At 41.3% G+C, this 27,972-nt stretch overlaps 2 protein-coding genes across 3 annotated transcripts; one reads left to right on the top strand and one right to left on the bottom strand.

Moving 5' to 3' along the window:
- Nucleotides 1-410: 410 nt before the first annotated feature.
- On the bottom strand, nucleotides 411-10,043 carry cnot3a (CCR4-NOT transcription complex, subunit 3a). Of its 2 annotated transcripts, none has more exons than XM_017681813.2 (18): nucleotides 9,910-10,043; nucleotides 8,388-8,448; nucleotides 8,197-8,264; nucleotides 8,016-8,090; nucleotides 7,670-7,759; nucleotides 7,356-7,484; nucleotides 7,170-7,265; nucleotides 6,650-6,869; nucleotides 6,188-6,315; nucleotides 5,895-5,951; nucleotides 4,859-5,795; nucleotides 4,330-4,444; nucleotides 4,087-4,228; nucleotides 3,559-3,658; nucleotides 2,762-2,960; nucleotides 2,428-2,560; nucleotides 2,041-2,166; nucleotides 411-1,810 (listed from the first exon to the last, which is right to left on the bottom strand). In XM_017681813.2, the coding sequence occupies exons 2-18, from the start codon at nucleotides 8,410-8,412 to the stop codon at nucleotides 1,712-1,714; spliced, it is 2,739 nt and encodes a 912-aa protein (XP_017537302.1). In that variant the 5' UTR covers nucleotides 8,413-8,448; nucleotides 9,910-10,043; the 3' UTR covers nucleotides 411-1,711. The 2 variants fall into 2 exon arrangements, with proteins under 2 accessions (XP_017537302.1, XP_017537300.1); XM_017681811.2 differs by lacking the exon at nucleotides 9,910-10,043 and adding an exon at nucleotides 9,594-9,688 and having other exon boundaries at nucleotides 1,669-1,810.
- A 2,337-nt stretch (nucleotides 10,044-12,380) lies between these two features.
- sphk2 (sphingosine kinase 2) lies at nucleotides 12,381-27,093 on the top strand. The gene is made up of 6 exons (XM_017681810.2): nucleotides 12,381-14,205; nucleotides 16,473-16,622; nucleotides 17,159-17,253; nucleotides 19,749-19,864; nucleotides 21,640-23,356; nucleotides 24,861-27,093. Exons 1-6 carry the CDS (start codon nucleotides 13,707-13,709, stop codon nucleotides 24,921-24,923), a joined length of 2,640 nt encoding a protein of 879 aa, XP_017537299.1. The 5' UTR covers nucleotides 12,381-13,706; the 3' UTR covers nucleotides 24,924-27,093.
- Nucleotides 27,094-27,972: the final 879 nt, after the last annotated feature.

The following is a 27,972-nucleotide window of genomic DNA, read 5'->3' as shown; positions in this document are numbered from 1 at the left end:
ACACCCTAATTGACCCTCAAGGGTCTCAAGATGATCTCAGCCCCCACAGTGTTGGCAGTGAATCCTAGTGAAATAATCTTTAAATCTTTATGGCTAGTTTTCATTAGTGACCAAGGATGGACCAACCAGGCCTACTGTGGCAGTGTCCGGACCACTTAATAGAAAAAAATCTAGCATGCTAGAATATTTCTTCTACAATGTAATATCTTCACAAGTAAAAATAGTAAAATTTTATTATTTCAATTAGAGCATGTAATCATTACTAAGCCAAGTGAAGTTTGTTCCTTTCAAACACTTTAGATCCAGTGATCTGTAAATCACTTACTGGCAGTAGGTTAAGAAAATGGTTCATGGATCAGGAAAAAAAATCTGTAAAACATGACAATTTTATCTCAAACAGGAAGCACGAGTCTGGTTCACAAAATTATTTTATTGAAATTTTACAATCTCCCCCCCTCTCAGCCTTACTAAAGGGCACGTGTCATGTCCTGACAATGTCCAAAAGGCAAGGATGAGAAATTAATTTATACATCATTTTTTTTTCCTTTTTCTTTTTCTGGAGAAAAATTCACAGATCAGCTGCACGTGTTCAGTCCTTGTGCTGAATTTTTTTTTCCAAATTCTCATGGTTATTGTAGCTTTAGCCGTTGAATACACAGTTACTCTTTCCCCTCTTTAAAACAAAAAGAAATGAATGGAAAATGAAATGAAAGTAATTTAGGATGTGCTTTCAGGATAAAAAGCATTTAGCAAAACATTGACGACCTGGGAACAATGATTCTTCAGTGAAAACTGACCAAAAAACAGGGAACAGGAATTTGCAAAAGGAAGCTTTGGAGGATGGAAAACGTATAGGGCTGGGAAAAGATTTCTTGGTGCTCTAGTACTTCCACATGACAAAAAAAGCCACAAACAACCTAAAAGAAACAAAATATAAAGCTTTGAACTTTACATATTTTTAATATTTCTCTTTTATTAGATATTTAAGTGAGATCGTTCATGCCATATTATTAAACAGACACAAATCACACGCAAGTCATCTGGCCGACAACTCGAGCCCTTCTACTTGCGAATTACACTCGAGATAGATGCTACAAAAACAATACTTTAATATCAACGCCATCTGTTACGGTCTAATAAAACCACGTTCAGGTGGTGGTACAAGGAGGGAGGCCGAGAAGAGTTCAATTGCATAGCAATTTAATTGTCGACTCGTTATCTCGCAAGGCAAAAATCACAATGCCTACTCTCCCCGAGGGGCCTAGATCAACTACTAATCATAAATGCATTAGATAAGAGCTCGCATAGTGCCTGTTTATCCATCCGAGTATCTAAAAGGTTGAGGCTTTCTAATACTGGCTACCACAGCACTCCACTGAAGAATCTACATAGGTTGTGTTTGTCTGTATTTCTCAACTTCCAATCATTAATTTCCTTTTTCCTCCTTAGTTAGGTGATAAAGGGGGGGTTTAATTAAAACAGAAATAAGGGGGGCAGGGGAACTGAACAGAAGGTTTAAAATGTTTGCATGTAAACAGGCACTCGACCCCTTCTCTCCATCTCTCGCTTGCTTGCACTCTCTCTTTTAAAGAAAAAGGCCTACATTACATCCAACTCTAACCACGACATGGAGTTCAACCTTGGAATGTCAACAGCAGCAGTTGTCGTAGCAATTTCTGTCTGTCTTTCTCTCCGCCTGTTCATCTGTCTGTCACTGCAGGTCTCTATCCTCCAGATATCTGTACTCGAATGTGAAACCCTCCTTCTTCCTCTGGCCCCACTTTTCATAGTCAAAGTAAATGTAAGTGCCCTGCAGAGAAACAAGAGAAAATAAAGATCTGAGAAGAGACAGCAATCTGGACTTTTCTCTTCCATTACAGACACGATTAGAAATGAATGTTGTTAACGTTAGTTATATTGTATATTCCCAAGCATTTGTTAAAAGAATGTTTGACCTTTACAAAAAATAAATAACTGAAGTTTCACACTGCGTTATAGTGGCTTTCGGTCAAGCCAGTTAAGGGATTGCTGGTTTCTCACCTGTTCAAACTCATCAGTGATGGTCTTGGGTTCCTCATGCCTCTGGAACCACATCATGTACTTAGTATGGAACCTCCACGACTGCTTCTTCAAGGCTTTAGCAGACAGATACTGTGCCTTTGTGCCCTAATACATACACACAAGCAGAGCATTCACTTTAGCTAGCGGCATTCCTAGGAACAGGTTGGTAACATTCTTACTCGCCAGACATCACTTATACTCCAAGTGAACGTGTTTACCTTTACACTAGGGGTGTTTTACAAAGCATAAATTTCTCAGTTAGCCAAACAACTCAGTCAAAAAATAGTTAGATTGTTGGATGTAATGCTGCCATGTGATCTGTCTGGAAGTGGGTAGTGTGTAGCTGTATTGTCTAAACAAACAAACCTCCAGGTAGTAGAAAATGAAGAAGAGTGTTTCAGTGGACAGTCTCTGGTAGAACTCTATGGAGTCTGAGTGGTGGGGGGGCATCTGGTGGTGGAAGGGTGGAGTTGGACAGGGGTTCCTCATCAAGTACTGCCTGTTACAGCAACAAGGAGAACCAGATCAATAACCAACATAGCAACATCACTGCACTACTTCTGCAAGGGCTTGTGGATCTGGGACATTAGGAAGCCCATCTGGCCAAGTCTGTATGCGCACATTAACTCCATTTATACATCAACACATGTAGTAGCTAATTAACTTAAGTTTAATCAGTCAGACGGAGGGTGTCAGGCACCTGATCCTCTCAGAGTCGGACGGATGGGGCATGTGTGTCCAGGCCGCCTCCTGCATTGCTTGCTGGTAGAGCTGATCTTTGGAGAGAGGGGTAGGGCCAAGAGGACATGCCCCCAGGGAGGGTGGGAGATTAACCTCAGTCACAGCAGGTTGGGGGGCTGCTGGGGGTCCAGGAGTGGCTGAGGTCCCAGAAAACAGGTCTGAGATTGAGAGATATACAGACAGACATTACAATACAATAAACTAAACTACAGAGGGGAAAAAAAATGAAGGTTCAGGATAGCTGTGATTTCTGTTTTTAGCTATTTGATGTACTTTTGTATTCATAAGCAGTAGGTCATGCAATGTCAAGTCAATTTGAGATTACTTAACAACTCAGCATGGTTTGAGTCAAGCTGATGCAGTAAGTTAATACTTTGACAGAAAAACTCCAGTGCAAAACTAAAACGGCAGCCTTCAGACAAGGAGGTCCAAATAGCTATATTTGGGGTAAGGAGGGGAATTATGTACTTTTTTGCTGAGCAGGAGAAGTGGCTTCAAAAATGGATGGATGGATGGATTGATGGAGTTCTTTAAAACAGGTTTAGCAGTTTTACGGAGTTACCTATTCAAATAGACTCAACTAGCAGCAAAAAGAATAAACAGCCATGTGTGAATCTGGACTGTGCAAATCCTTATGCTCAACCCATGCCAGTATTGCAGGTATATTACTGTGGAAACCTATTTTTTTATTTGCTGATAAGGTAGAAGACAAGGGACTCATACTCTACAAAAATGAAGTGAGGTAAATTACAGTACCTCGATCGGTCAGATGAAGCGATGGGATTTCTCCATCCAGGCCTGATCCCAGAGCTGCCCTTTCAGCCATTGCTTTCAGAGAGCTCAGAGGCTCTGGAGCCTGCAGAGGAAGCATGAGGCCTACATATCACTGGAGTTATTTACACATAGCAGAATGTGCCATTTGTAGGATGGTAGAGACACAGTATGTTCTACTTATTACACATGAGGCTATGGATTCTGGTCTTGATAACCAGCACAGTTTGGGGTTTTATGCACTGCAACACACCTATTAAACCAGTTGATTTATTGATGAAAGTAAACATGGAGCGTTTAAATAGACAAGTCACCAACATGAGTTGAACTCTGGTACGCTAGGACCAAAACTAATGAGTTCTGTTTTACAGGATCACATTCTTTCACAGTGAGTAATGGTACCAGAAATAATGGTTTAAAAATAAATAAATAAATAAAATACAACAACAACAACGACGACGACGACGACGACAACAACGCTGCAAATGAGAGGCATGGAAGTCAGACCCTAACCTTTATGGCCTCTGTGCTGGGTGTGTAGGAGTGTGGCCCGTTGAGCAGACTCCCGCCACCAGGGGTGCTGTCTGAAAAGGACGGCGACTGGGAGGAGGGGGGCAGAGTGATGGAGCTCAGTAGACTAGGGCCATTATCCAGACTGTGTAAGAGAACAGGTGAGACAAGGAGAATTACAAGAAAGTGTGATGTACACAAACAAAATCTGACAGTACATTTAAGTACATGCTACAGTAAGCTCACGTTTGATTCGCTGACGAGCTGGTGGAGGAAGGCTGGCTGTTTTGGGATTGGCTGGCACTGCTGAGAGAGGAATCCGAGCTGCTCTCTGCTACCACTGCGCTGTAAGCTAGAGGGTCTTAAAAATCCAGGGACTTACATTAGTGACTTGTATTAGACACTAGCTCTTGGAAGTATTTGTTATTGGTAGTAGTAACAAAAGCAGCTCACTGAAACAAGCAGAAAAATATGGTAAAAAAATAAAACCGTTCCAGTCTCTCTTACATTGTTGTTTGTAAGAGGAGGAAATATTTTTTTTATAAATTTGAATTTTATTAAAAGTTATTATGCCCAAGAAAAAAATAACAAAGAAAATGTGAAAATGAACAAAGTTCAAGTAACTATGTTATTCATTACATTGGAATAATTACATAATATAAATTAAAATGTACAGCACATCCAGACTAATAACTTTCGAGTTCTAAGGATAAGTGATACCTATTAGAGACAGAGAAGAGAGAAGGATTAAATCTGATGGTTTCAGAGCACTCACTTGTTCCTCCGTTCTGTTTTACAACACTGGGTGGTCTAGCAGGAGCCATGTTACCCCCGACACCTCCTCCTGGTGCTGCACTACTTCCGTTTCCTCCTGATACCCCAACACCTGCTGATCCTCCTGGCACTGTGCCTACAGGGCTCATGGGTACCTGAGTGGGCCCCTGAAGTGGTGTCTGCCCAGGAACCAGACTCAGAATGCCCCCACTGAGACCCCCATGACCAGGACTGGAGCCCAGCAGCCCCAACCCTGCCCCTGCACTTGTGCCATTAGTGGGTGCACCTGAGCTTACCCCCGTTCCTCCTACTGCCACTGCTGCACTCCCACTGCTGCTGCTATTCCCCACAGGTCCACCGGGGGCGCTGCTTGTGGTGCCACCCGCCGCCGCCTGGGCGTACGGAGCAGGAGTTGAGCCGGACAAAAGGCCTGCCATGGTGCTGTGTGAGCTGGGCATCCCTGCCAAGCCAAGCCCAGACATCTGAGCCACACTGCTGCTGTTGCTGCTGCTGGTCACAGTCACACCCCCTTTCACCAGGCTCAGTCCCAAGCCTAGATTCAGGCCTGATCCACCAGTGCTAAGCACTGTGGAGGCTTGAGACTGGGAACTGGAGGTGGCCAGGCCCGGGGTGCTGGAGCTGGGCAAAGAGGGGGTGGTGGGGGTAGGCAGATTAGGGTGGCTTGGTGGGCTGGGGGCATTGTTGGACGGCCCGGAGGAGGACGAAAGCTTGGCTTGCACCTGCTGCTGCTGAGACTGTGGGGGGTGCTGCTGCACCGCACTGCTGAAGCTTCCCAGGAGGCCACCACCCCCAGAGACTGCTGTTGTGCCACCACCAACAACAGTAGCCATGGATATGAGGGAGGATGAGGAGGAAAACCCTGAGGACGTGGATGAGGAGAAAGAGGAGAGAGAAGGATTGCCGTTCTTCACAGGAGACTGGGGAGGGATGCGAGAGAGAAGCAAAAGAAGAATAAGTGCATGGTGAAAAACTACATATTTACATTACAAACGTGGTTAATATTGTCCAGGTCCCACCTGACTAACTTCACTGTCTGTAGATCGCCCTCTCTTTTTCTCCTCTTCAGAGTTCTCCTAACCGAAATACAGGTATGCACAGAGAGGCAAGCATACAAAAAAGTCAGATTTTGCATTTACAAAGCTATTAATTAAATGTACGCTGTACAACTCCATGTGCGTTTCCAACATCTAAAAAAGCAAATTAATAACTACAATTACACAAAAACTTAAAGATTTATTTCCATTCAAGGTTCTGGAATTATTGGTGGAAAGAAGGAGGGAAAGGAGAAATAGGAGGCAGAGGGGCTTACGGTGGTGCCCGTGGCAGGAGACGGAGGGATGGGCGACGACGAGGTGGTGGAGGTGGGAGTGCTGCTGGACTGGAGAAACATCTCCTCATCGTTGTGTCCCTGCGGAGAGGTGGCCATCAGAGACGGCGCTAGAGAGAGAAAGAGAAGGTGTAGTGTACAGTTATACATGGCTCAGAAAGCCATTTCCAAGTTCACATAAAATCACACAAATTCAACAGTAGTTTTCAGCCAAGGTTCTGATGAACCCTAACTCAACTGTACCCCAATCCTGGTCCTGGAGATCTACCACCCTGGAGAGTTCAGATATAACACACCAGGCACTAATACTCACATGCTCCTGAAGCCCTTCATTACCTAGATCAGGCATGTTTTAATAGGGCTGGAGCTAAACAGTGAAGGGTGGTAGATTTTCAGGACCAGGACTAGACACCCCTGCCCTAACTCCACTGCACAAAGACTTACGTATGTCTTCCAAGTCCAGATCATCATAGATGAACTCATTCTCCTCAAAATCAGGGTCTTGCGAGGAGTCGATGTAGTATTCCACATCATCTTTGATCTTATGGATGGCCTCGACCTGCACAGAGTCGTTGTCCAGCATTCTCAGGATGGTCTCCAGCATGCGAATGTGGTAGCGGTGTCTCTCAATCAACCTTTTCAGTTCCTCAATACGATCCTGTTTCTGAACACAGACACACACTTCATACTTAATATAATGCCAGAGCCTCAATTTCTTGACAGATCTGGCCATACTGTGGTATTCTCAAACTTCAAGCTCATAATGACAATGCAGCAACACATTTTGAACCTTTTTTGAAATATTATCAGCCATTCAATGCGTCATAAGCAACTGCATTAAAACTGTCAAAGCAAAAGAGAGAAAGAGTGAGGGGGTGGAGGGCAGCAGAGCACATTATCAGCAAAAATCAAAGGAAACGATGAAGCGAGAGTTTAAGAAAGACGTAATAAGAAGCTAACTGACCTCTTTGTCTCCCTTTTTCTTTCTTGTTTGAACAGAGAGAGACTCCACTTCACTCTCAAACTGGTCCACTTGCATGTTTAGTGTGTCTATTGTGTTCTAATAATGACAGACAAAAAAACATTATATGCTTTAGCTCTACTAACATAAAGGTCACTGATTGGTACTAAACAGGTAACAGCAAGTCACCGTCAGCCACTGCTCTGTCTCCTCTTTCTCCTTCTGTGCTGGGTCCACCTTCTGAGCCAAGCCGAGCCCTTCTTTAGAATACGCCTTTGTCTTGGTCTCCCTCTCGACAACTTTGAAGCGCTCCATTTGCTGAGAAAAGATAAGACAGGTGGTTGAGACAATGCATGAGGCATTGGGACTACAGCTGTGTACCAGCATGTAATGTTGCTTTCTGGTCACAATCAACATTTCAATCATGAATAAGCACAATTAGTTGAGGTTATAAACATTAGAGAAAACACGTGCTGTATGGACACTTGAATGTCTTTGTTTACCGTTTCGATAAGTTTTCGGTTTTCCACTAGCTGCCGTTTATCTTTGATCTCGTTGGATGCCACCCATGTTTTGATCTGGTCTCGTAGTCGCTAGGTGAAAAACGTTTGAAGCACAGTAAGGTCTACACAAAGAATACTGGCAGTACCAAGCTGTTTCCATCCACAGACACTTGTACTGCACTGTTTAGGTCACAAAACAATGTCAAGCTTTTCATCAGTTCCATTTAAAATAAACTGTAAAATATGTAAAGAGCATAAATGTTGTATAAAAGTACTATACCAAACCATAGAAAACAGAGCCATTCTCCATCTCGGAAGCAGAGACCTGTGCTATTTTTATACTCACCTGAAGCTTTTTAATCTCTTTCTTGAGATCAGCCTCGTATTTCTCCTTCTGGTTGGCGTTTGCTGCATTGTGAAGCTGTGAATTACATGAAGCTTTCATCACTTTCAGGTTTTCTGACATTATCATTACAATCTGTATTGTTCTCACTTATTTTGATCACAGAATTGCTTCAAAATCTCACCTTTTGCCAGATGTCTTCAAACTGCTCCACACCTTCTGCGACTTTTTTTAAGCACCGATCTATTTCACCTTTTTACGTTTGAGGACAGAACACAAGAAGGATTCAGATACAGGTGGGCAGAGATATGCTAACAGATGCAACCATAAAGAACAACTTCAGTAAAAGTTGGACAATGGAATGTTTTTATTTACCTTGGAGTTTTCTCTTGTCAGCCATGGCTTCGCTATGATACTGTCTTCATACCTTCTGTCACTGGGATGAAGAAATATAAACAAAATATATATTTTCTCTTATCACAGTTAAACTGATTACATGCAGTGATGAACACATGGAGAGACTTGGAATCAGCAGCCACTAACAAATGCAATCCTCATGACAGTAAAAAATTAGCACGAACAAAGGCACAAATTCGATATCTTTACTTTATTCATCTAAATACATACACAGTTCTGTAGTTTCTAGCTAGCTAAACAGTTCCTAAAAGAATGGACAAAGCTAGTTAGTATAGCTGCTCTGATTAAGCCATAGCACAATAAAGACCATAACAGACCAAATCTTTGCAGTTATTATGCACAGATTTGGTTATTTAACTAAAAATGTGGCTCTGCAATGTTAAATCCACTAGCTACTTAACACAGTACCGACGTTAGCTTAGCATGTTTACGTTAGCCAGCTAGCTTAGCTCAGTTCTCTGTATAGCTGGGGGCTCTGCTAGTGGGCTAGCGGCTCCCTCACTGCTCTTTGGCTTCGCCGCCCTTCAATAAGACAGAACACGTAACGGCGCGATTCATTATTCGAATAAACGTCAACTAATGCGGCCAATCAGTGACGTTATACTCCAATCTATATAAAACGTACTAATTTGTGAGGTGGCTAATGGATATCTAGCTAAACATGAAGCTACGGTCGCGTTCCAATAAACGCAAACGTGTCCTAAGAACACAAAACGTCCAGCTCGCTCATAGAAATCTGGCTAGAGAATGAAAGAACCGCAGAACCACAAGTACGAGCTAACAAAGTTCTAATGAGAGAACAAGTGATTAAGAGTTCTAACTGAAACACACCGCTTGATTTCCACGCGAGAGATAAAAGTTCTAATGAAAAGTTCCATTTATAGCTGGAACACTAATTTCACAGCTGTCAAAATTACATGCAGAAGGTGAAGATTCCTACTGAAATACAATATTTTCACACACGAACTAACCAAGGTGGCTAATCTTAACACAAGACTTCCCCGTTTCCTTTCATGCACAATCTAAATATTCCAGTTAGCAACACAAGCAGCCAAACGTTCAGATTAGGACACAAAAATTCTAGTTAAACCATCCAGAAGAAATAGATGCTCGAGTTAAAACACTGGCAGCCACACTTGAGTTCTCAACAGCTAAAACACTAACCTAGAGTTCTCCAGCTGCAACATTTCTAAACACAAGCAAAACGTTCTAGGCTAGAACACAAGCCGCTGGGAACTAGAACACTAGAAATCCACACACGAGCTCTGCGTTGCAAGCAAATCACAAACATGCTACGAGCAAGCCACCAGTGTTAGACCCCCTGAATAGGGCACTAGTGCGCAGATTGGGACGCGCCTCGCTAACCCTGCACTAGCTGATGGGTTTAGTTAACGCTAATGCTAACTGAGCTAGTCTGCTCACATCTACACACACACAGCGTTTAAACTCCGCACATATCAAACACGCGGTGTTCCTTTACCTTATGTCTGCAAATATATGCGATATTCGTTTAAAAATATAAAGTCGCGACCGAAATCTTCCAAAAGTCAATTTGCACTATTTTTTTTCTTCTCGTCAGTCTCCTCAATGCTGGACATTAAAGATGGACGCAAAGCTCCGCCCATTTGCGTGTCCCGCCCACTTAATCCGTTTCCAGGTATATGATTGGACATGTTTCACTGTCAATCATTCGACACCTTCCACGATGTATTTATCTCATTGGCGTAGATATTAGGTGAAAGGTGATATTTACGGAAAGAATATCAATTTTCTCAGTAAAAATCATCTCTAGCTGAAAACTGAGTATATGGAAAATAATCTACAAATAACACGCGAGCATATTATATATTATGTACTCTTTTTTCCGTATCTGTAAACGTTATTCCGTAAACACTGCGTCAGGTACGAGATGGGATCAGCGCGCTTTCTATTGGCTCCGTCTTCTATCAATCAAATACCTGAACCCGCCCACCGGCTGCATCAGACTTCCTGTCTGAACTCAGCGGAGAGGCTGAATACCGTCGGACACAAACATGAGGCAAGTTCTGTGTTATTTATCAGATTTAAGTCTCTTTTTGTTTTGAAATGAGTGTGTATAATCTGGACCAACAACCCTGCATGTGAATTTTGAACGCTTCTGTAATGAACGAGCCAAATATGGGGCATTAAAACGGTACTTTAACAGAGTCAAGTCTCAGTTTGTGTTGTAGTTGACGGCGGTAGCTTAAAAAACAGAGAAACTCACAGTTTTCTCTGAAAAAATTATATAGTCTCTTTTATTAACAGCCCGCGTTACCTAAGTAGTTAGTAGCGGAATTTTTCTGCATCTAGTCGTGTGTAAATATTTTCCAAGGTTGTGTGGCACTTTGTTGTATTTGGCCTTATCAGCAAAGCTAACAGGCTAGCCCGTTAACTCCTATATAATTACAGCGTTTTATGTTGTGGGCGAGTTTTATCAAATCGTTTGCCTTAGTCCAGTTACCTGTACACTCAACGTTATGTCGCAGAAGTGTGTGATGAGTTCAGATCCTGGTTAATGGTAGGTTAATGGTTCTATGTTGTGTTGGGAGCTAAGCTCATCACAAAACAGTGCTTCAGCTTTCCTGTCAAACCAGGCGAGCTCAAGCGACCTTAAAGTCTCACCTTCTGTTTTGGGATGAGCTTTGCTGGGATTTACAGTGTTGAGTTAAATGATATTTATGCTTTGTCCTTAGCCAGCTACCCAGGCTGTATTTTGTTGTTAGGGGATTGGCTTTTATAATTCAGGGGCACAGTTTCAGCTAAGATGATTATAATGTAACAATATGTTGTGTTTAGTGTAATGGAGAGAACGAAGTGCTGATGGGTCTCTGTGAGCAGGGGTTACCTGTGTCATTCCTTCTATAGGTGTAACCTTTAAATCTCTGTATATCTCTGTAGATCTCTCTGTTTCTCTTCTGATATCTGATATGTTACAACTCCATCAAAGCAGCTTTTCCCCAAGGGCAAATGTCTAATCTATTACTATGAGGTGTAACTCAAGAAAAAAAAATGCACGGTTCTGTCTGTGTATGTGTATAGGAGTAAGTGTATGAGAGGAGATTTTGGTGGGCTTGTTCCTAACCCCCCCCCTTTCAGCTGTAATGACTGTTTGAGTGAAGGAGGTAAAGAATAAAGGCTTTCCTGGTGGTGACGTGTGGGCATTATAACAGACCCGGGGCCGCTTTCTCTTTCCAAGAGTCGTCCACACCCTCAATTTCAAGGCCTCAAAACTGGAGCGCTGCTGGGGTCGTACATGTGTTACTCAACACAGCCTTGGCTGCAATTAAATTTGAACTTCGAGAGGATTGTGCGTGTCGTGTGTTTGAGCTTCTCTGGGTTTAGACTCCAAATCTGTGCTTTCTTCTCTGTTTAAAATCTTTGTGAGCAGGACTACAGGGCACAAATTATGAAAGAGATTATGTTGAGTATCTGGCTGTTGTCCATTCAGCTCTGCCCACAGAACGGGATGTGGGCAGATGCCAAACGAGTGCATTGCTACATTAGTCAGCTCTGGCTTTTTTTTTTTTTTTTAAAAACAAAGTTGTCACCGAAACAGCGTGACTGTATGTCATGAGTGGATGGTCTCTTCGCCGCAGTCTCTGCTGCTTGCACTTCTGCTTGCAGTCATTTAGAACAATGAACTTTGTATTGAGGCTGTAATCTCATCCACTCAACCCCCACCGAACTGTTGCCTCACACTCTGTCTTGAGAAAAACGTCTGTTCAGCTTGTGCCCATATTGCTGACTCAAAGCTTTCAAGCTTTAAGTGCTTGCTGTTCAGGTATTTGTGGTAGATCAAGGGTCAGTATGATTGGTGTACCTGTGACAGCCAAAGAGTAAAGACCATTTTTTTAGAATAGGTTCTTTGCTTCTTGAGAACTAAAACTCTAATAATATTTTATCTTTCTTTCTCTCCCTCCCTATAGGGCTGTACATGTTTGGTGGCATACCTAAGCTTAAAACAATCAACAAGACAGATTACAACGCAGAAACATTGTGACATAATGCTTTCACCCATGTAATCCCTCTAAACTCTTTGGGATCTGCACTGGTCTGTTGTTTGTTTTGTTTTTTTGAGGAATTGTTCTGCAGACATAGAAGAACACTGGAACTTCAATGGATTACAAATCTTGGATTTTGTGGCACGTGTCTATTGGATGATTAAGGATAGAATGTAACCTCTACAGACTGAGACTCAAGACGGCGCGATCACTTCCCTGCCTGATGTTTTAAGAGGGAAGGCATTTGTAGAGGACAAAAAAAAAACCACCTTGGGCATTACGAATACTTTAGAGTATTATCATTTTGCACTGACTAGAAAATCCTCTAGACTACCCTTAGGGAAAAATCTTCTGTTATTTATCTGTTTGGCTGTCCCTGAATAATTGTCATAGGTTTAAGATTTAATTTAAACCATAAGTTGTGTTTACTTTGTCTCGGTTTTTACATGTTCTGACCTCAAGACATTGGGTGCTGATGAGCAGTTGCTAGCTGTCTATACTGTTTTATAGTATCATTTTTAAGCAACACTAACAAGACTTTGTCAAGGTTATCTAAAGAGCTCTTACATTATTTATACCTTTCACAACTGAGTCACATTTTTCTCACGTTTGACCATAATTTTCAGATTTTGCTGATTCCCTCGGAGCAGCCAGGCTCTGAGCAAAGCACTTTAGTTCACGTTCGGCTGGGTCAGTAAAAGTGGACGTCGCACATGACATCCACTTTTATTTCTTCCTCTTTTTGTTTTATACACTATAGTCAGCTTTAGTGGCCTGGACCGACAGCCTTTAGGATTAAAGATACATTTTTAATTCATTGTGTGTAACGCTTTCTGATGTTGAACAGAGGTTTTTTAAGAGGATTAAATATTGTTGCTTTAAGCAAAATGCACTACAAAAGAACAATTTAGCGCTATCAGGGATAGGTGTAGCTGACTTGTTGATGTTTTTGAACAAAATATTATCTAGACATCCAGTGAGTTAATTTGAGAGGAAAACAACTAAAAAAAAAAAAAAACCTCAAACTACTGCTCCTGATTCAGCTGATCTCTAAAGAAGAAGAATTCAGGGAAAGGTGTTCTGAAACTGGGGAAACTACCTGCCCTTCTCTCCAGGCATCAATTCATCTGTCCTCTAGTGAAGACAGCTTCAGAGACCTTCTACAACTCTGCAGAAAGGCTTTGTGCATGATCCACCCAAATCCTCTGATTTGGACACTCTTTCCTGACCCCACGGATCATCTCTTGCTGTGAAAATGCGCTCCCCAGGGCCACGGAGTCCGTCTCCATCCCTGTCCCCTTGTCCTTCCCCTGGACTGGCCCAGGAGGCGCTGCTGCATGGGCAGTTTGGGGGTTGGAGCACCGGAGGCAGTACAGGTGGGGGCAGCGGGAGCAGCAGTAACAGTAACAGTTGCCCCAGCAGCCCAGGAGTGTCCCTACCGCCCAGTCCGGCCTCATCCAGCTATGCCCTGACCCTCACCCCTACGCATGTCCATGTCCAGCGCCTCTCCCCTCGCCCGGGGAAGGACTCTCGGCTGCTGCTGCCGCTGGCGGAGCTGGCTGGATGCAGCTGCCCGCGGGCACCCGCCCCACCTCTGCTGGTGTTGTACTGGTACCCGGCAGGGCGGCGGAGGAAGGGCGTGTCCCGTCGCCGGCAGGTCAGAGCATTTCTCGCAGAGAGCCGAGGAGAGGCGGAGAAATGGAATGCAGCAGTACAGTGCCTGCTGAGGGGACTGGACGTCAGCGCCACTACAGGTGAGTGATGAAGTTCTATAAACGTCCTGCGTTTTTCTGAATAATAATTCTTAATAAGCAATTAACACAAATGAAAAGGCAATAACGACCTATTACATCTGATGAATATGAAAATCTGAAGAATCTGACAGGTACTGACTGATGGAAAAGACACAGTAAGATGGGTAAAAAGCAAAAGCCAAGGCTTAACATATAGATGAATGTGTGATGTCCTTTTTTACGTTATGACAGGTCATTAATGATTTTTGAGATGTTTAATGCTAATCATTGTCCCTTAATAAACAAATTTTCAACCATTCATAAACTCTTTATAGGACTGTCTACCTAATGTCCTGTTAGAAATTAACAAAACATTAAAAAAAAAATTATATTTATTTTTCTGCCTTATCAGCCAGCAATAGATTGCTGGCAGTTATTTTTTCCACTAAAGAGAAATGTCCCTCGTTTGTGCATCTGGTGCCAGATTTGCCCTGGTTGTAGGTGTGGGTGTGGGTGGGTGTGTTTTGAGGCTCTGAGGTGTGAGTTTATTGCTTGTCACTTATACAACACTGTGCACTGAATGTAGAATTGTTGGAGGTTCTCAGTTAAAGGTGAAGCATTGAATACTGCTGCTCAGTGTGTTTAGTATCTCAGCTCTTACAATTTGACAATCTACAGAACGGCCTCAAACAAAAGACATCAGGCTATGTGGCCGCAAATGGCCTCAGATGGTAAAGTTTTGTTATTTTTACAATTTTGTTCTACACAGTTCAGACTTTAACTGGACACTTTATTATGTTGAGTTGTTGTTATTGTGTTAGGTGATATTTGACAAAGATTATGCCTTAACTCACTATCACTGTGTGTTTGTCCCTGCGTCCATTTCGTTGTTAGGGTCTGTCTTAATATTAAAAAGTAGAAATAAAACAAGGTCAAAACAAAGAAAACATTTACTGTGATTATTTTCCACGTGGTTACCAGCACAGACACACTCCAACCTTCTCGGAGAGATTTAAGATGTAAATGTTACATATTGTTCATTGTTTATTTACTGATAAACATGTTTTATAACACTGGAGATAAAAATTTAATTCATACATAGGCCTAAATAATGAAGTGTTGAACCAACAGATCTATCAGTGAAACCTAGGCCATCTCTCAGCAGCATGCATTTGTGTGTATGTACATGCGAGACAAAGAGAGAATTGTTGCAGTCTAAATTTTCACGTGGCAGTATGTAACAAAATTCTGTGCTGATGCTGTTTTTTATGTGTATATATCTGTCCATACTGATGACGATGTACAAACATTTTTAAATATAGAAATTGGGACTATACCTACATACCTTAGCATTATGGAAATAGTGTAGGGTTACAAATGGCGTAAAATGAATAAAATGCAGTGTAGTCTGGTAACTTGGCATCACCTAATGTTTTGTTTTTTCAGAGTACAGTAAATACATCAAATATCAGTTTGAAGTAGTCAGTCAAATCTAAACAACTGTACGATGCTGATGCTTTTTTAAAATGCAAATATTTGCTGATACCCATACGATTCAAATAATCATGGTGCATTTCTGCATTCTTGCTAATGAGAGTTACTGATTTGATTAGCTTTCATCTCTGTATCTTCTGTTTGGATTTTGGAAGCTGCACAGAGTTGAATGTTTAAAATTAGAGCACATGCTTTCACAGGTTGGTCTCCTTTTCCCTGAACTCGTGTCATTTCAAAACTCTGTTCCGGGTCGGCACTGAAGCCCCATGTGGCTTTACAGACGTGTCATTCAACCTTTTAGCAACTATGTTTGGTTTGACTTCAAATATGTAGGGCCAGTAGTGTCAGGCATGGATTTTCTGTTCTTTGCTTGTCTCTCACAGTGGGAAGTTATCAGTCTTGACTCTGTGTTTCCTTCATTCTGTCTCTGTTTTATCTGCTCTGCGTACACACACTCGCTCGCTCACTCACTCACTGACACCCTCTCGTCATCAGAGTGGGCTGGGTCTATTTGGTTTATGTGCTTTTAGTTTATACATCTGCTTTCTCTTTTTGTGTGTTGTATTTGTTTGCAGTGTTTGTCTGGCTTGTGTGTAATGTAATGATCCAGTGATGTTCTTGTAATGCACTGAAAAAAGCTGCACTGTGGTCTCAAAATGATTCCAGTGTAATCCAGAGTCTATTTTTAGATATAGTTCATTTTTAATGAAGGTCATTGCCTCCTCTGTTGTCCCTGTTGGTTTTGTAGTTGTTGGTTTCGTCTGATTTTATTTTTTTTTCCTCTCCTCTGACAGAATTTAGCAAAAGCATGTTGCCCCGCCCTCGTCGTCTGCTGCTATTGGTCAATCCTTTCAGCGGGCGGGGTCAGGCCATGCAGTGGTGTCAAACGCACATACTGCCAATGATCAGAGAAGCCAACATCAGCTACAACCTCATACAGACAGGTACGAGCAGCACATACTGAAGATTCAGCTTCTGATCTGTCTCTGTACTGTAAAACATTTTTTTTTCATGAAATGTTGTTGGGAATGAGCTTTACACATACTAGAAATAGCAGTGCTATTTCATGAACATTAAGACTTTTGTTAGAGATTTGTTTTCCCCCATCATTTTGGAATAAAGGTTTGGTCATGCATTGTCACTTGGCTAAACCTCTTAGTGAAATTTGTGAAGTATGAGTGTAATTGGCTCATGAAAGTACGTAAATGGTTGCTTAAATGTTCAACATGGCATCTACTCCTTGTTGCTTATCACTCAGTCTTACAGGTTTTAGTTATTGGAGAATTCATAATTTATTGTATCTGCAATGTGAAATCTAAACTGCTGTCTGATCATTTTTTTATTTATAAAAGAAAATGCCTGCAGCTACTGCAGAATTAAAATTTTGAAAATCTCATAGAACATAGAAATGCTCACACACCTATTTATTTAAAATAGCACAGTTTATAAACGTACATGTTGTGTTTCTGCTGTGCACCAGAGCGTCAGAATCACGCCCGTGAGCTGATCAGGGAGATCTCACTGCACGAGTGGGATGGCATCATTATCGTGTCTGGAGATGGACTACTGCACGAGGTGACTGGCTTCTCACTGAAAGCACAGCTAGTAAAACTGAAATTTGACTGGTGGAAATCACATTTGAAGTTTCCCTTCTGAGGGATAAAGTTCCTCTGAGGTTACCTTGACCTAGACAACCTCTAAGCTGTCCCTCGTTGGCTGTATTTTAAAATAGATGGCACAGTTAGATGTTAGATGCACAGATACACTACATTGCAGTACATAATTACAGCACTAGTCTCTCAGACTATATGTACTTGTTTGTTTTGTAATGAATTTATGTTTTCAGTATATTCATTAAAAACAGCTCAGTCAGTGTGTGAAGTGTCTGTGTTTGTGGAGTAATGTAGTTTCATAACTCATGAATGTTTGACTTCTTTATTTCTATCTGTTATATATATATATAGTGTGTGTATGTATAATATATATATATATATATATATATATATATATATATATATACATACATACATACATACATGTATAGTGTGTGAGTGTATGTGTGTGTGTGTGTGTGTGTGTGTGTCTATATATATATATATATATATATATATATATATATATATATATATATATATATATATATATATATATATATATAGTGGTGCTTGAAAGTTTGTGAACCCTTTAGAATTTTCTATATTTATGCATAAATATTACCTAAAATATCATTAGATTTTCACACAAGTCCTAAAAGTAGATGAAGAGAACCCAGTTAGACAAATGACACAAAAATATTATACTTGGTCAATTGTTTATTGAGGAAAATCCAATATCCAATATTACATATTTGTGAGTGGCAAAAGAATGTGAACCTTTGCTTTCAGTATCTGGTGTGACCCCCCCCTGTGCAGCAATAACTGCAACTAAATGTTTCCGTTAACTGCTGATCAGTCTAGCACACTGGCTTGGAGGAATTTTAGCCCATTTCTCCGTACAGAACAGCTTCAACTCTGGGATGTTGGTGGGTTTCCTCACATTAACTGCTCGCTTCAGGTCCTTCCACAACTTTTCAATGAGATTAAAGTCAGGACTTTATCTTGGCCATTCCAAAATATTAACTTTATTCTTCTTTAACCATTCTTTGGTAGAACGACTTTTGTGCTTAGGGTCGTTGTCTTGCTGCATGACCCACCTTCTTTTGAGATTCAGTTCATGGACAGATGTCCTGACATTTTCCTTTAGAAATCTCTGATATAATTCAGAATTCATTGTTCCATCAGTGATGGCAAGCCATCCTGGCCCAGATGCAGCAAAACAGGCCCAAACCATGATACTACCACCACCACGTTTCACAGATGGGATAAGGTTCTTATGAAGGAATGCAGTATTTTCTTTTTTCCAAACATAACACTTTTTATTTAAACCAAAAAGTTATATTTTGGTCTCATCTGTCTACAAAACATTCTTCCAATAGCCTTCTGGCTTGTCCACATGATCTTTAGCAAACTGCAGACGAGCAGCAGTGTTCTTTTTGGAGAGCAGTGGCTTTCTCCTTGCAACCCTGCCATGCACACCATTGTTGTTCAGTGTTCTCCTGATGGTGGACTCATGAACATTAACATTAGCCAATGTGAGAGAGGCCTTCAGTTGCTTAGAAGTTACCCTGGGGTCCTTTGTGACCTTGCCGACTATTACACGCCTTGCTCTCAGAGTGATCTTTGTTGGTAGACCACTCCTGGGGAGGGAAACAATGGTCTTGAATTTCCTCCATTTGTACACAATATGTCTGACTGTGGATTGGTGGAGTCCAAACTCTTTAGAGATGGTTTTGTGGTGTGACATATGACTATGCATGTCTACGGCTGGTCCTGTGCAGGCTTAAACTGGTCAGTGTGATAAAGCACATTTACCACCATTTCAAAAAATTATTCCTTAATTAATTTGTTTCATACACACCAAAGCAAAAATACGTATTACCACATGTCAACACAATCACACTTTTAAATGTTGTTGGGTGAAGTGATATCCTACATTAATGCCACATTTATTGTGCCTTATTTAGATGAGATTGTTCAAGAAACATGACTGTTGAGTGGCATTGGTTAAACCTGCAAGGAGTGGGTTAGCCACTATGTGGCATCGCAGTTGGCAGCTATCTTGCTTGTACAAAATGCCACCTATAGTACACATTACCTTGGAAAATCACAGCATCAGGTTTCAATCAGACACAACAGCTTCGGGTCCCAGGAAAAACTGTAATGTCTCATTTCTTATACAGTTGGGGATCAGGCAAAACAAAAAAATTGCTACTCTGTTCTTACTTACCCACAGGGTGCTTATTATTATTTTTTTTTCCGTAGCCATGATACACTAAAGGTTTTTAAAATCTAGAAAAGTGACAAGGAATATTCATCTTTGTGCTAATTGAAAGCCGAAGTGAATAAATACGAGATTTTTTTGGGGGTGCTTCCAATATTCAAAGCTTAAAAGCAGAAAGCTGATGATCTCTGTTACAGTACAGCTAATTATGCAGTCATACTGACCCCCAGGCATGTCTCTCTGTTTAACAGGTGGTCAATGGCCTCATGGACAGGCCAGATTGGGAACAAGCAATAAAGACTCCTGTGGGAATTCTGCCTTGTGGCTCTGGAAATGCCCTGGCTGGCTCTATCAACCACTACGCAGGGTAAGAGAACACACCTGTACCACTCACCTGACTGAGCTGTACACAGAAAACACACACACACACGACAGCAAAGAGTCACAAAAACTGCTTTACCATTTATGCCAGCCTTACACCAAATGACTTCAAATGATTTCACTGTCGCAGGCAAATTTCCAATGAAGGAATAAAATCATGAGAGCCTTGCTAGAGTTGCATCACACTTGCATCATAGAGAGAAAGAGAGAGAGAGAGAGAGAGAGAGAGAGAGAGAGAATGCATGCGTGAGTGCCTGAAATCTCTATTTTAAAAAAAAGGCAAACCTGTTCTACTTTAATACAGTAATCATATAAACCTTATATGTAAACTGGCTGTTTTAATATTTCAGGTTCACTGAGTCATGTAAGGAAGTGTGCAGAGAACGTTTTGAATGGCATTACTAAAGAAGAATGTTTTTTTTTTTTTTTTCCTTTTTTCTTTCTATTATAGTGGTTTCTTATTTTGTTTAGTTTTTATAGTTTAGTTCATAACAGCCAATCAACAAGGCTAAATAGCTGCGTGTTTTGTTGATTTTTAAATCTTTATGTCCAATTTAAATAGTAACTGCAAATTTTATAGGTTAATTAAAAGAAATTCTGCGTTATGATGTGCTAGAATATACAGTTCTACAGTGAACAGTGATCTTTACATGCTCAGCCAATGTTTCTTCCCATCTGTACCACTATAGAGTGGAAGGAAGAATGTTTATAATCATGATGGGGAATTATCTCAAAAATCTATTCGCAAACAGTGACACTGCAAGATTCCTACTCTTTGGAAAATCATATTCTTTGACTAAATACTGTGCCACTGTCTTTAGATGGGAAAGGGTGTCAGACTTTTGTCTATCAAGTCCTTTCAAAGTCTTCTAGTGTATAGTTAGCATTTATAGTTTGCTCTTTAATATTGAGTTTAGTTTGTAGAGTTATATAAGTGATTTCTGATCATAGGTTATGAATGTTTTATAGCTTTTCTCTCTTTTTCACATAAACAGTTGGTGTCCAAAGTGTGTGCCTAAGGTTAAATGTGGCCTGTGGGCAGATTTTAATTGGCCCAAGGCCTCTGTTTGAGTATTTTAAGACATATTGTTAGTATGCTACAATTTTTTTTTCTTTCACCTGATGGAGACCGCAGTCATATACACAGAGTACACTGTAGTAACAAAGTTAGTTAAAGTTTAAGAGCCTTTGTTTTCTGGCTAGAACTGCAGCTTGGTTTACTGGGTGTCATTTAGTCAAGACTACAGCATAAAGCACAAACTTAACACCGATTCTATCTTGTAATTTTGGTGAGACAAGAACCAGAGCAAATATGCATGCTTCATATTTCAAAAGACAGTAATGAATTTAATGTCAATAGACATAAAATAAAGCATGGATATTACAATAAATATTCAGGAGAGGAACTGAAACAACTGCAGCTATCCATGTCTCAGAGCACCAACCTCTTATCCAAACATTAGTCATTTTATTGTTACTCAAATTAAACATATTAGTAATTTGTTGTAAGCATTTATTGGTCTAAATTTCTCTGAATGAGCAACCCAATAAAAATTCTTTTGCATCTTTTACACAGTGATAGGAAACTTGGTAGCTCACAGAAAACTCTGATTCTATGCACTGAAATGTTTCACTGTGACCAGTGTTAAGATGTGCACATTGTACAAATTCTGGTGGAAGATTTATACGCATTTCAGGGTCATCTCCAAATTCTCAGAATGGATCACCAGCAATTTTTTGTGCACTCTCTCTGTTTCTCAGATATGACATGTGCCTTCGGGAGCCCCTCCTCCTCAACTGCTGCTTCCTACTTTGTCGGGGTGGAATCAGACCTATGGACTTGGTGTCTGTGACGACAAGTCCTTTACCGCCCTCTTCATCGTCCAATCAAAATGGACGTCCGTCCGCCCCCAAAAGGCTGTTCTCCTTCTTGTCAGTGGCGTGGGGTTTCGTTTCAGACGTGGACATTGAGAGTGAGCGCTACAGGGGTCTTGGTTCTGCACGCTTCACTCTAGGCACACTGGTGCGTCTGGCTTCGCTGCGCTCCTACAAGGGTCGCCTGTCGTACTTGCCCCCTGCTGTAGTCGATCCTTCACCTGATGTGACTCCACAGCCTCCACGCCGTCCTCTCTCCAGGAGCATTACCGAGGGCCTGGAGGGCTTCTGTCGGACGCCCATTCACCGCACCTGCTCTGATATGGGCATCAGCGAACAGAGGAGCCTCCGCAGAGGGGATGGAGAGAGGGAGAGAGAGCGAGAGAGGGAGCGAGAGGAGAGAGAAAGAGAGAGGGAGAGGAGGAGAGAGAGAGCACGAGGAGTGGGGGTGGTGAGAGCAAGCAGTCTTGCGGAGGACCGAGAGAGGGAGATGGAGGCAGAGGAGAGGATGGAGGAAACATCCGGGTCCAGCTCAGAATCAAATGAACGACAGAACGAATGCGTGTCTGGGAACGGGGAGGACGAGGCAGAAGAGGATGATGGGAGAAGCAGTGGGACCGAGGGAGCTATGGAAGCAAGAGACGTGAGTGAGGGATATGGTGTGGACGAAGGGAAAGAAGCAGAAGAGTGTGAAGACACACCCCCGGAGCCAAGGCAGGTGCTTCGCAAAAACTCTGCCCCCTCCTCTCAGATTGTCAATGCCTTCTTCAGCCAACCAATTGGTGCTGCTGGTTCTGAGCAAGATCTAGATGCAGACGAGGATCTAAATGGCACTTACTTCCAGCGAGAGCCGTCTTACCCACCGGATCCTGCACGGGAACGGTCACTGACTATTTCCTCCCCCTTCCGCCACTCGCCGTTCTCCTTAAAACCCAAAACGCTGGACCAGAACCAGAACTTGACAAGGCCTCGCCCGCTCTCCCTACTCCACCAGTCTCACTCCAACTCCCTTCCTCCCAAGTTCCCTTCACTCTCTCTCTCTCTTTCTCCCACTCCTCCATCTTCCCCATCTTGCGCTTCACCTCACAGCTCTGCCTACCTTGCCCCACGGCCTGGCACACCCAGCTCCTCTTCCCCGTCGCCCTCTCTCCGCTCCCCCTCCCCATCGTTCACCTTTGATATAGCTGAGCCAGCTGGCCCACTCAAGAACCGATCAGCGGTCTCCAGCCCCAATGCTCCACCCCATGATGACCTGCTGCCACCTCTGGACCAACCCTTGCCCACACGGGACTGGGTGACCATTGAGGGTGATTTTGTCCTCGTGCTGGCCATCTACCAGTCTCATCTGGGTGCTGACCTGCTGGCTGCACCGCATGCCCGCTTCGACGATGGCCTGATCCACCTGACATTTGTGCGGGCAGGGATCTCCCGGGCTACGCTGCTACGGCTCTTCCTGGCCATGGAGAGGGGTGCCCACCTGTCCCTGAGCTCACCCTACGTCAGCCATGTTTCTGCCCGAGCCTTTCGCCTGCAGCCACTCTCGCCTCGTGGGACTCTGACAGTTGATGGGGAGTTGGTCCCCTATGGACCCCTGCAGGCACAGGTAACTTTAGGACAGTCTTAAACCAACAGCCTTCTCTAATGACTAGACCATAAAAAGTGAGCTTTTTATTAGATCTGAGCAATATCAACATTTCATTTAAGGCACTGAGGTTGAAAGGAATAGTTAAGCCTTATCAGATTTACAGTTTCCCCTTTAGACTCATACCTTAAGTGCAAAACATCACATATTTTCCTGATCATTTCTCACATTTTAAGAAAGTACTGTATGTTTGATTTTTCTTTGCTCCTAAAAATTCAATATTGTAGATTTTTCTGTTTTCTGCTGCTTCATAATTAACTTTTATTTGGATAAAGTACTAATGTAACAATACTATATACCTATGTTTTATGTTATGCCAAGGTAATGTGGTTCTGGGACTCTTCTTAACAACTAAATTTACTTACAAGCTAAACAGTAGCCAAAGCTAAAATCACAACCTTAACATTTTAGCTCTGTTAACAGGTTTCTGTAAGCCTAGCAGATTCTTTGGCTAACAGGCTGCTACTATAATATTAAGAAACAGGCTTTAAGGCAAATCATTATCTTTTGAGTCACAGTAACACTGCAACATAGAAATGAAAAAATATGGTTACCCATTCTTACAACGTAATATGGCAAATCTCATAGGTGTGACATTAGAACATGGCATTATTGTAGCGGTGGAACGTGGCAGTGTTTCTGCATAAAATTTTGATATGAAATAACATTATTTCATGTATGTACAGCTCTGCTTCATTTCAGGCTGTCAGTCCATGTAAGCACAGGGAGCACAAACTTTCAACAGAAAGACAAAGCTATATGTTACAGAAAGAAAACAGGACATTTGCAATATTTCACAGTGTGGTCATGATTTGAAGTATATTGAATATGATATTGAAGTATATTGAATTGTTACATGTTTAACGGTATAATTTTTGCATCACACCGTCAACATGCATATTGTATCATTTGAAAGAAGGAGGTGCAAAGTGCAGTTGCTTTGGATAAGATACTGTCTCAGTGCCAGGAAGAGTTTTGTGTCCAAAATGGGGAACCCTTGGTTTTAGAGCTGATAATGTAAAACAATGGCAGGTGGTCTGTAAACACTGCCATTAATTACTGTTAAAATCTAAAGGAAAAATCGACAGTTTTATTTTCTCATTTACAAAGCTGTAGTGCTGAAGAGTACGAGGAGGATATGGCCAGAACAGCCCTGACAGAAGCCAGCAAACACATTAGTGCCTTAAGCACTACTGATGGCTTTTCAAAACATTATGTAATGATTTTATTTGCTTATTACTACATTTTTCACTTTTTCACTTATTTAATGCATTCCGATCATTTATTATTTAACCTGTGATGACACAATTTCTTTTCTTTTAATTGTCTTTTTGACATATCTTGCTATTTTTATTTTTTTTCTATACAGTTTTCCTTTTCTACTTCTTGTTTGCTTAGTAAATTTCTTATTGATTTACATTGTGTGTGTGTGTGTGTGTCTGTGTGTGTCTGTGTCTCCTTTCAGATCCATCCCTCAATGGCTCGTCTCATTGTCGGAGACTCTGGGGTGAAGATCACCAGATTCTAACCTGCTGGGATTGAAAATAAAGTGGATAAATTCTGGATTACGTAATGCTATGCCATCCACTTCTGGGAAGAGAGAGAGAGTGGAGAATTGAAATAGCCAGCAATTGCAATAACAGCTTTTACTGGGATTTACTAAAAGGGATTGCCTGATCGAGCTGCACACAACCGTCCAGATTACCAGTGAGTTTAACGAAGGGATAAAATTTACGGCCTATTGCACGACCTCGGAGTTACACATATTTAGCTTTACTTAAGGCCGAAGCGTGAAAACAGCGATGTCTGGATACAAGAGTAAAAATCCGTCTGAATGTGTATTAAGTCAACGCACCAAGTGTCTACATTTTAGTATTCACTTGTTTGCAGACGCATGACTGTTCCTGCCTTATTATAGAGAGATTTGTGGGGAGGAGGGTCGAACTGAACACTAAGGACAAATGTTGTCGAACAGCTGTTGAGGTAGCCACACCCTCACGCAAATGTGGCCCATCTGTGTTGCATAATCTCCATCCTTGGAATGCCTTATCCAGCTCTGAACTTCATGTGCAATTCCCCCTGTCTTAGTTTTCCCCTTTTCCTTACGATCACAATTACAGGAATCATCTGGCGAGACATCAGATGTGCACAGTTTTCCCTTTACCCGAAGTGTACTCAATCAGCCAAAACATGATTGACGTTAGTTTTTCACTGAAGCTATGAGGCTAATGTCTTACTGACATTGTGCAAACTGCACGCCTAAATCATCCTTTGTATAAAACCTTGTCAAATGAAGTAATGACAAGCTTTGTGTGATTTCTGTATGACAGAAGTATGGGACATAGACATGCAGTTTTTACACAATGCTAATTAGTGGGGTTTTACTTTCCATCTAAGCTTGTCGCTTAAGTGTAAACTAAAGAAGCACGTTTCACTCACAAACATGTCTTTGCTGATTGTGTTCAAATGGAATGAATGGGATATTGTGTAACTTAGATTTTTTGCCCAGCAATTCCTTTAACTATAAGACCTCATTTATTACAGATCAGTTCACAATGACCATAGTGTCCTGCTTAGTAAGACCTTCTCCATGTGCATTACTGGGGATTGTATAGGCGCATAATCAATTCAGTTTTGGTGTCTTATGTAGCTGGCTATTAAGCACATTTTGAATTTTAGGAAAATATTGCTAAAAAGCAGAGCCAAGCCTTCGTAACTACATGGTGAGCATATAGAACAACATTGTCGTTTTTTTTTTGCAGGAAGCTACAGAACACAATCATCTCATGGATGAGTTGAACAGTTAAACGTGGACTATATTCTGGTATATAGTGCATTTGCCTGATTGTCTAAGCAAAAGCATGTGGTGATAATGTTAATGCAAGTAACCCAAGCTGTGTCTGTTGCTGTTGCACAAGATGGCTGCTTGGTTTTTGTCTTTTTTTAAAACATTATTATTTTTAATCAAATGTTAAATTCTTCCCAGAGATTAGCCTTTAAAACACCAGATAATTGAATGGAAACTGCTCAGAAAATATATGAAATTGAACAAAATGTATTTGTTCTATTGAATATTAGAAATCTATGGAACTGTGTTCAGCTACTAATTTATTTAATTTTATTGAACGTATTCCAGAGCCTGTTTGAATGTGTGTGCAGGGTCACTTATTCCTGTTTTACATTTATAGGAAAGTCATTCCCAAAGTAATAAAAGCCATACAATAGATTCCGCATGCTCTGGAATCTAAACTAAACCTCCTAAGAATAAACACTAAACTCTTATGTTTTACTCGTAGGGACCACAAATCAGCCAAGTTGATATGAATCTATGATCGCTGAATACTTAATGAGTAAAAATGGCAAGTGATAAAGTGTATTTGAACAAAAGAAATGAAATTTCAAACAAATGTTCATTGTCTCTTTTCCTTCTATCTGTCACTCATTTAGAGCTTCAGCATTGGTTTATCTGTATTGAGGTTTGGTAGACCTTGTTAAAACTGGTCTTTATTGAAATTTTGGGATTTAGATGGGCAATTGTTTGCTTTGGACTGTTTTTTTTTTCTTCTTGAAGGACCATGCTTTAGAGCAATGTAATACACTTAAGTAGTATTGACCTGCTGTTCATGCTGATGAAGCCAGTTAAAGATGTCTTGTTGATAGATCATTCTATAATGCTTGTAATAAAATTATAATTATTACTAAGATTCATTATTAAACAAAACATGTATATTGTACAGTTCATAGTTCTGTATAGTTTCAAATTTTTTGTTTATCCTCAAGAATAAATTTAACTAGAAAGTTATGCATGCGTTTCAGATTTCTCTTCAGGCTTCTCTGAATATTAAATTGCCTTCCGTACAGCGGCCTCTGAGGGCCAAAACTGAAGTGAAATGAATTAAACCACCTATGTTTAATGCACTCACTCCCCAAGTAAAAACACAAGGTCCTGGAAGTTTGAAAAATAGGTGGACCTTTTTTGGGACTCCGCAGGAATGTGGAATAATTATCGGCAAGAGGAAGTGACATTAACATGGCTGTGATTCAGCAACCTTCCTGTGAGCTGGAGTATGGAGTAGGATAACCCTCCAAATGTCTGCTTTATGCCTCACTTGTTATCACACTCAGATGGAGGAGTAAACAAGGAAGCCGACGTCTCAGACTCTCTTCCTCTCTTTTGTCTGCCTCCTTTTGCTACCTCTGACATCCCACACTAATCGGCAACTGCCACAGTACAGTAGCTCTCTTATCTTGCTTTTTCTTGGCCTTTCCGCCTTCCTATCAGGTCTGGCGAACAGTTTATTTTGACCCCCAGTGTCTGTATTTAGCAGGTCAGCAGTAAAACCCCAAGCTGGTTTTCACTGCCCCTGGATTACACAATGTAATAACATTCTCTCATGTACTAAAATGTCATTAGATCATTTTCAGATCTATGAGTGTACCTAAGCATCTTTATTCTGAGAAGTCTGGCTTCAATAAAAAATATTCCTGTCTTTAGGTATAATAGGGAAATTTCTTACAAAACAAAGCGGTTAAAACTATACAGTGGTTGACGCTTGAGAAACAATGTGTAGGTGTGG

This window comes from Pygocentrus nattereri, chromosome 3, assembly GCF_015220715.1.
Source record: "Pygocentrus nattereri isolate fPygNat1 chromosome 3, fPygNat1.pri, whole genome shotgun sequence".
Lineage (NCBI taxonomy): Eukaryota > Metazoa > Chordata > Actinopteri > Characiformes > Serrasalmidae > Pygocentrus > Pygocentrus nattereri.
The sequence above is the reverse complement of the archived record's forward strand: the minus strand, read 5'-3'. Positions and strand labels throughout refer to the sequence as shown.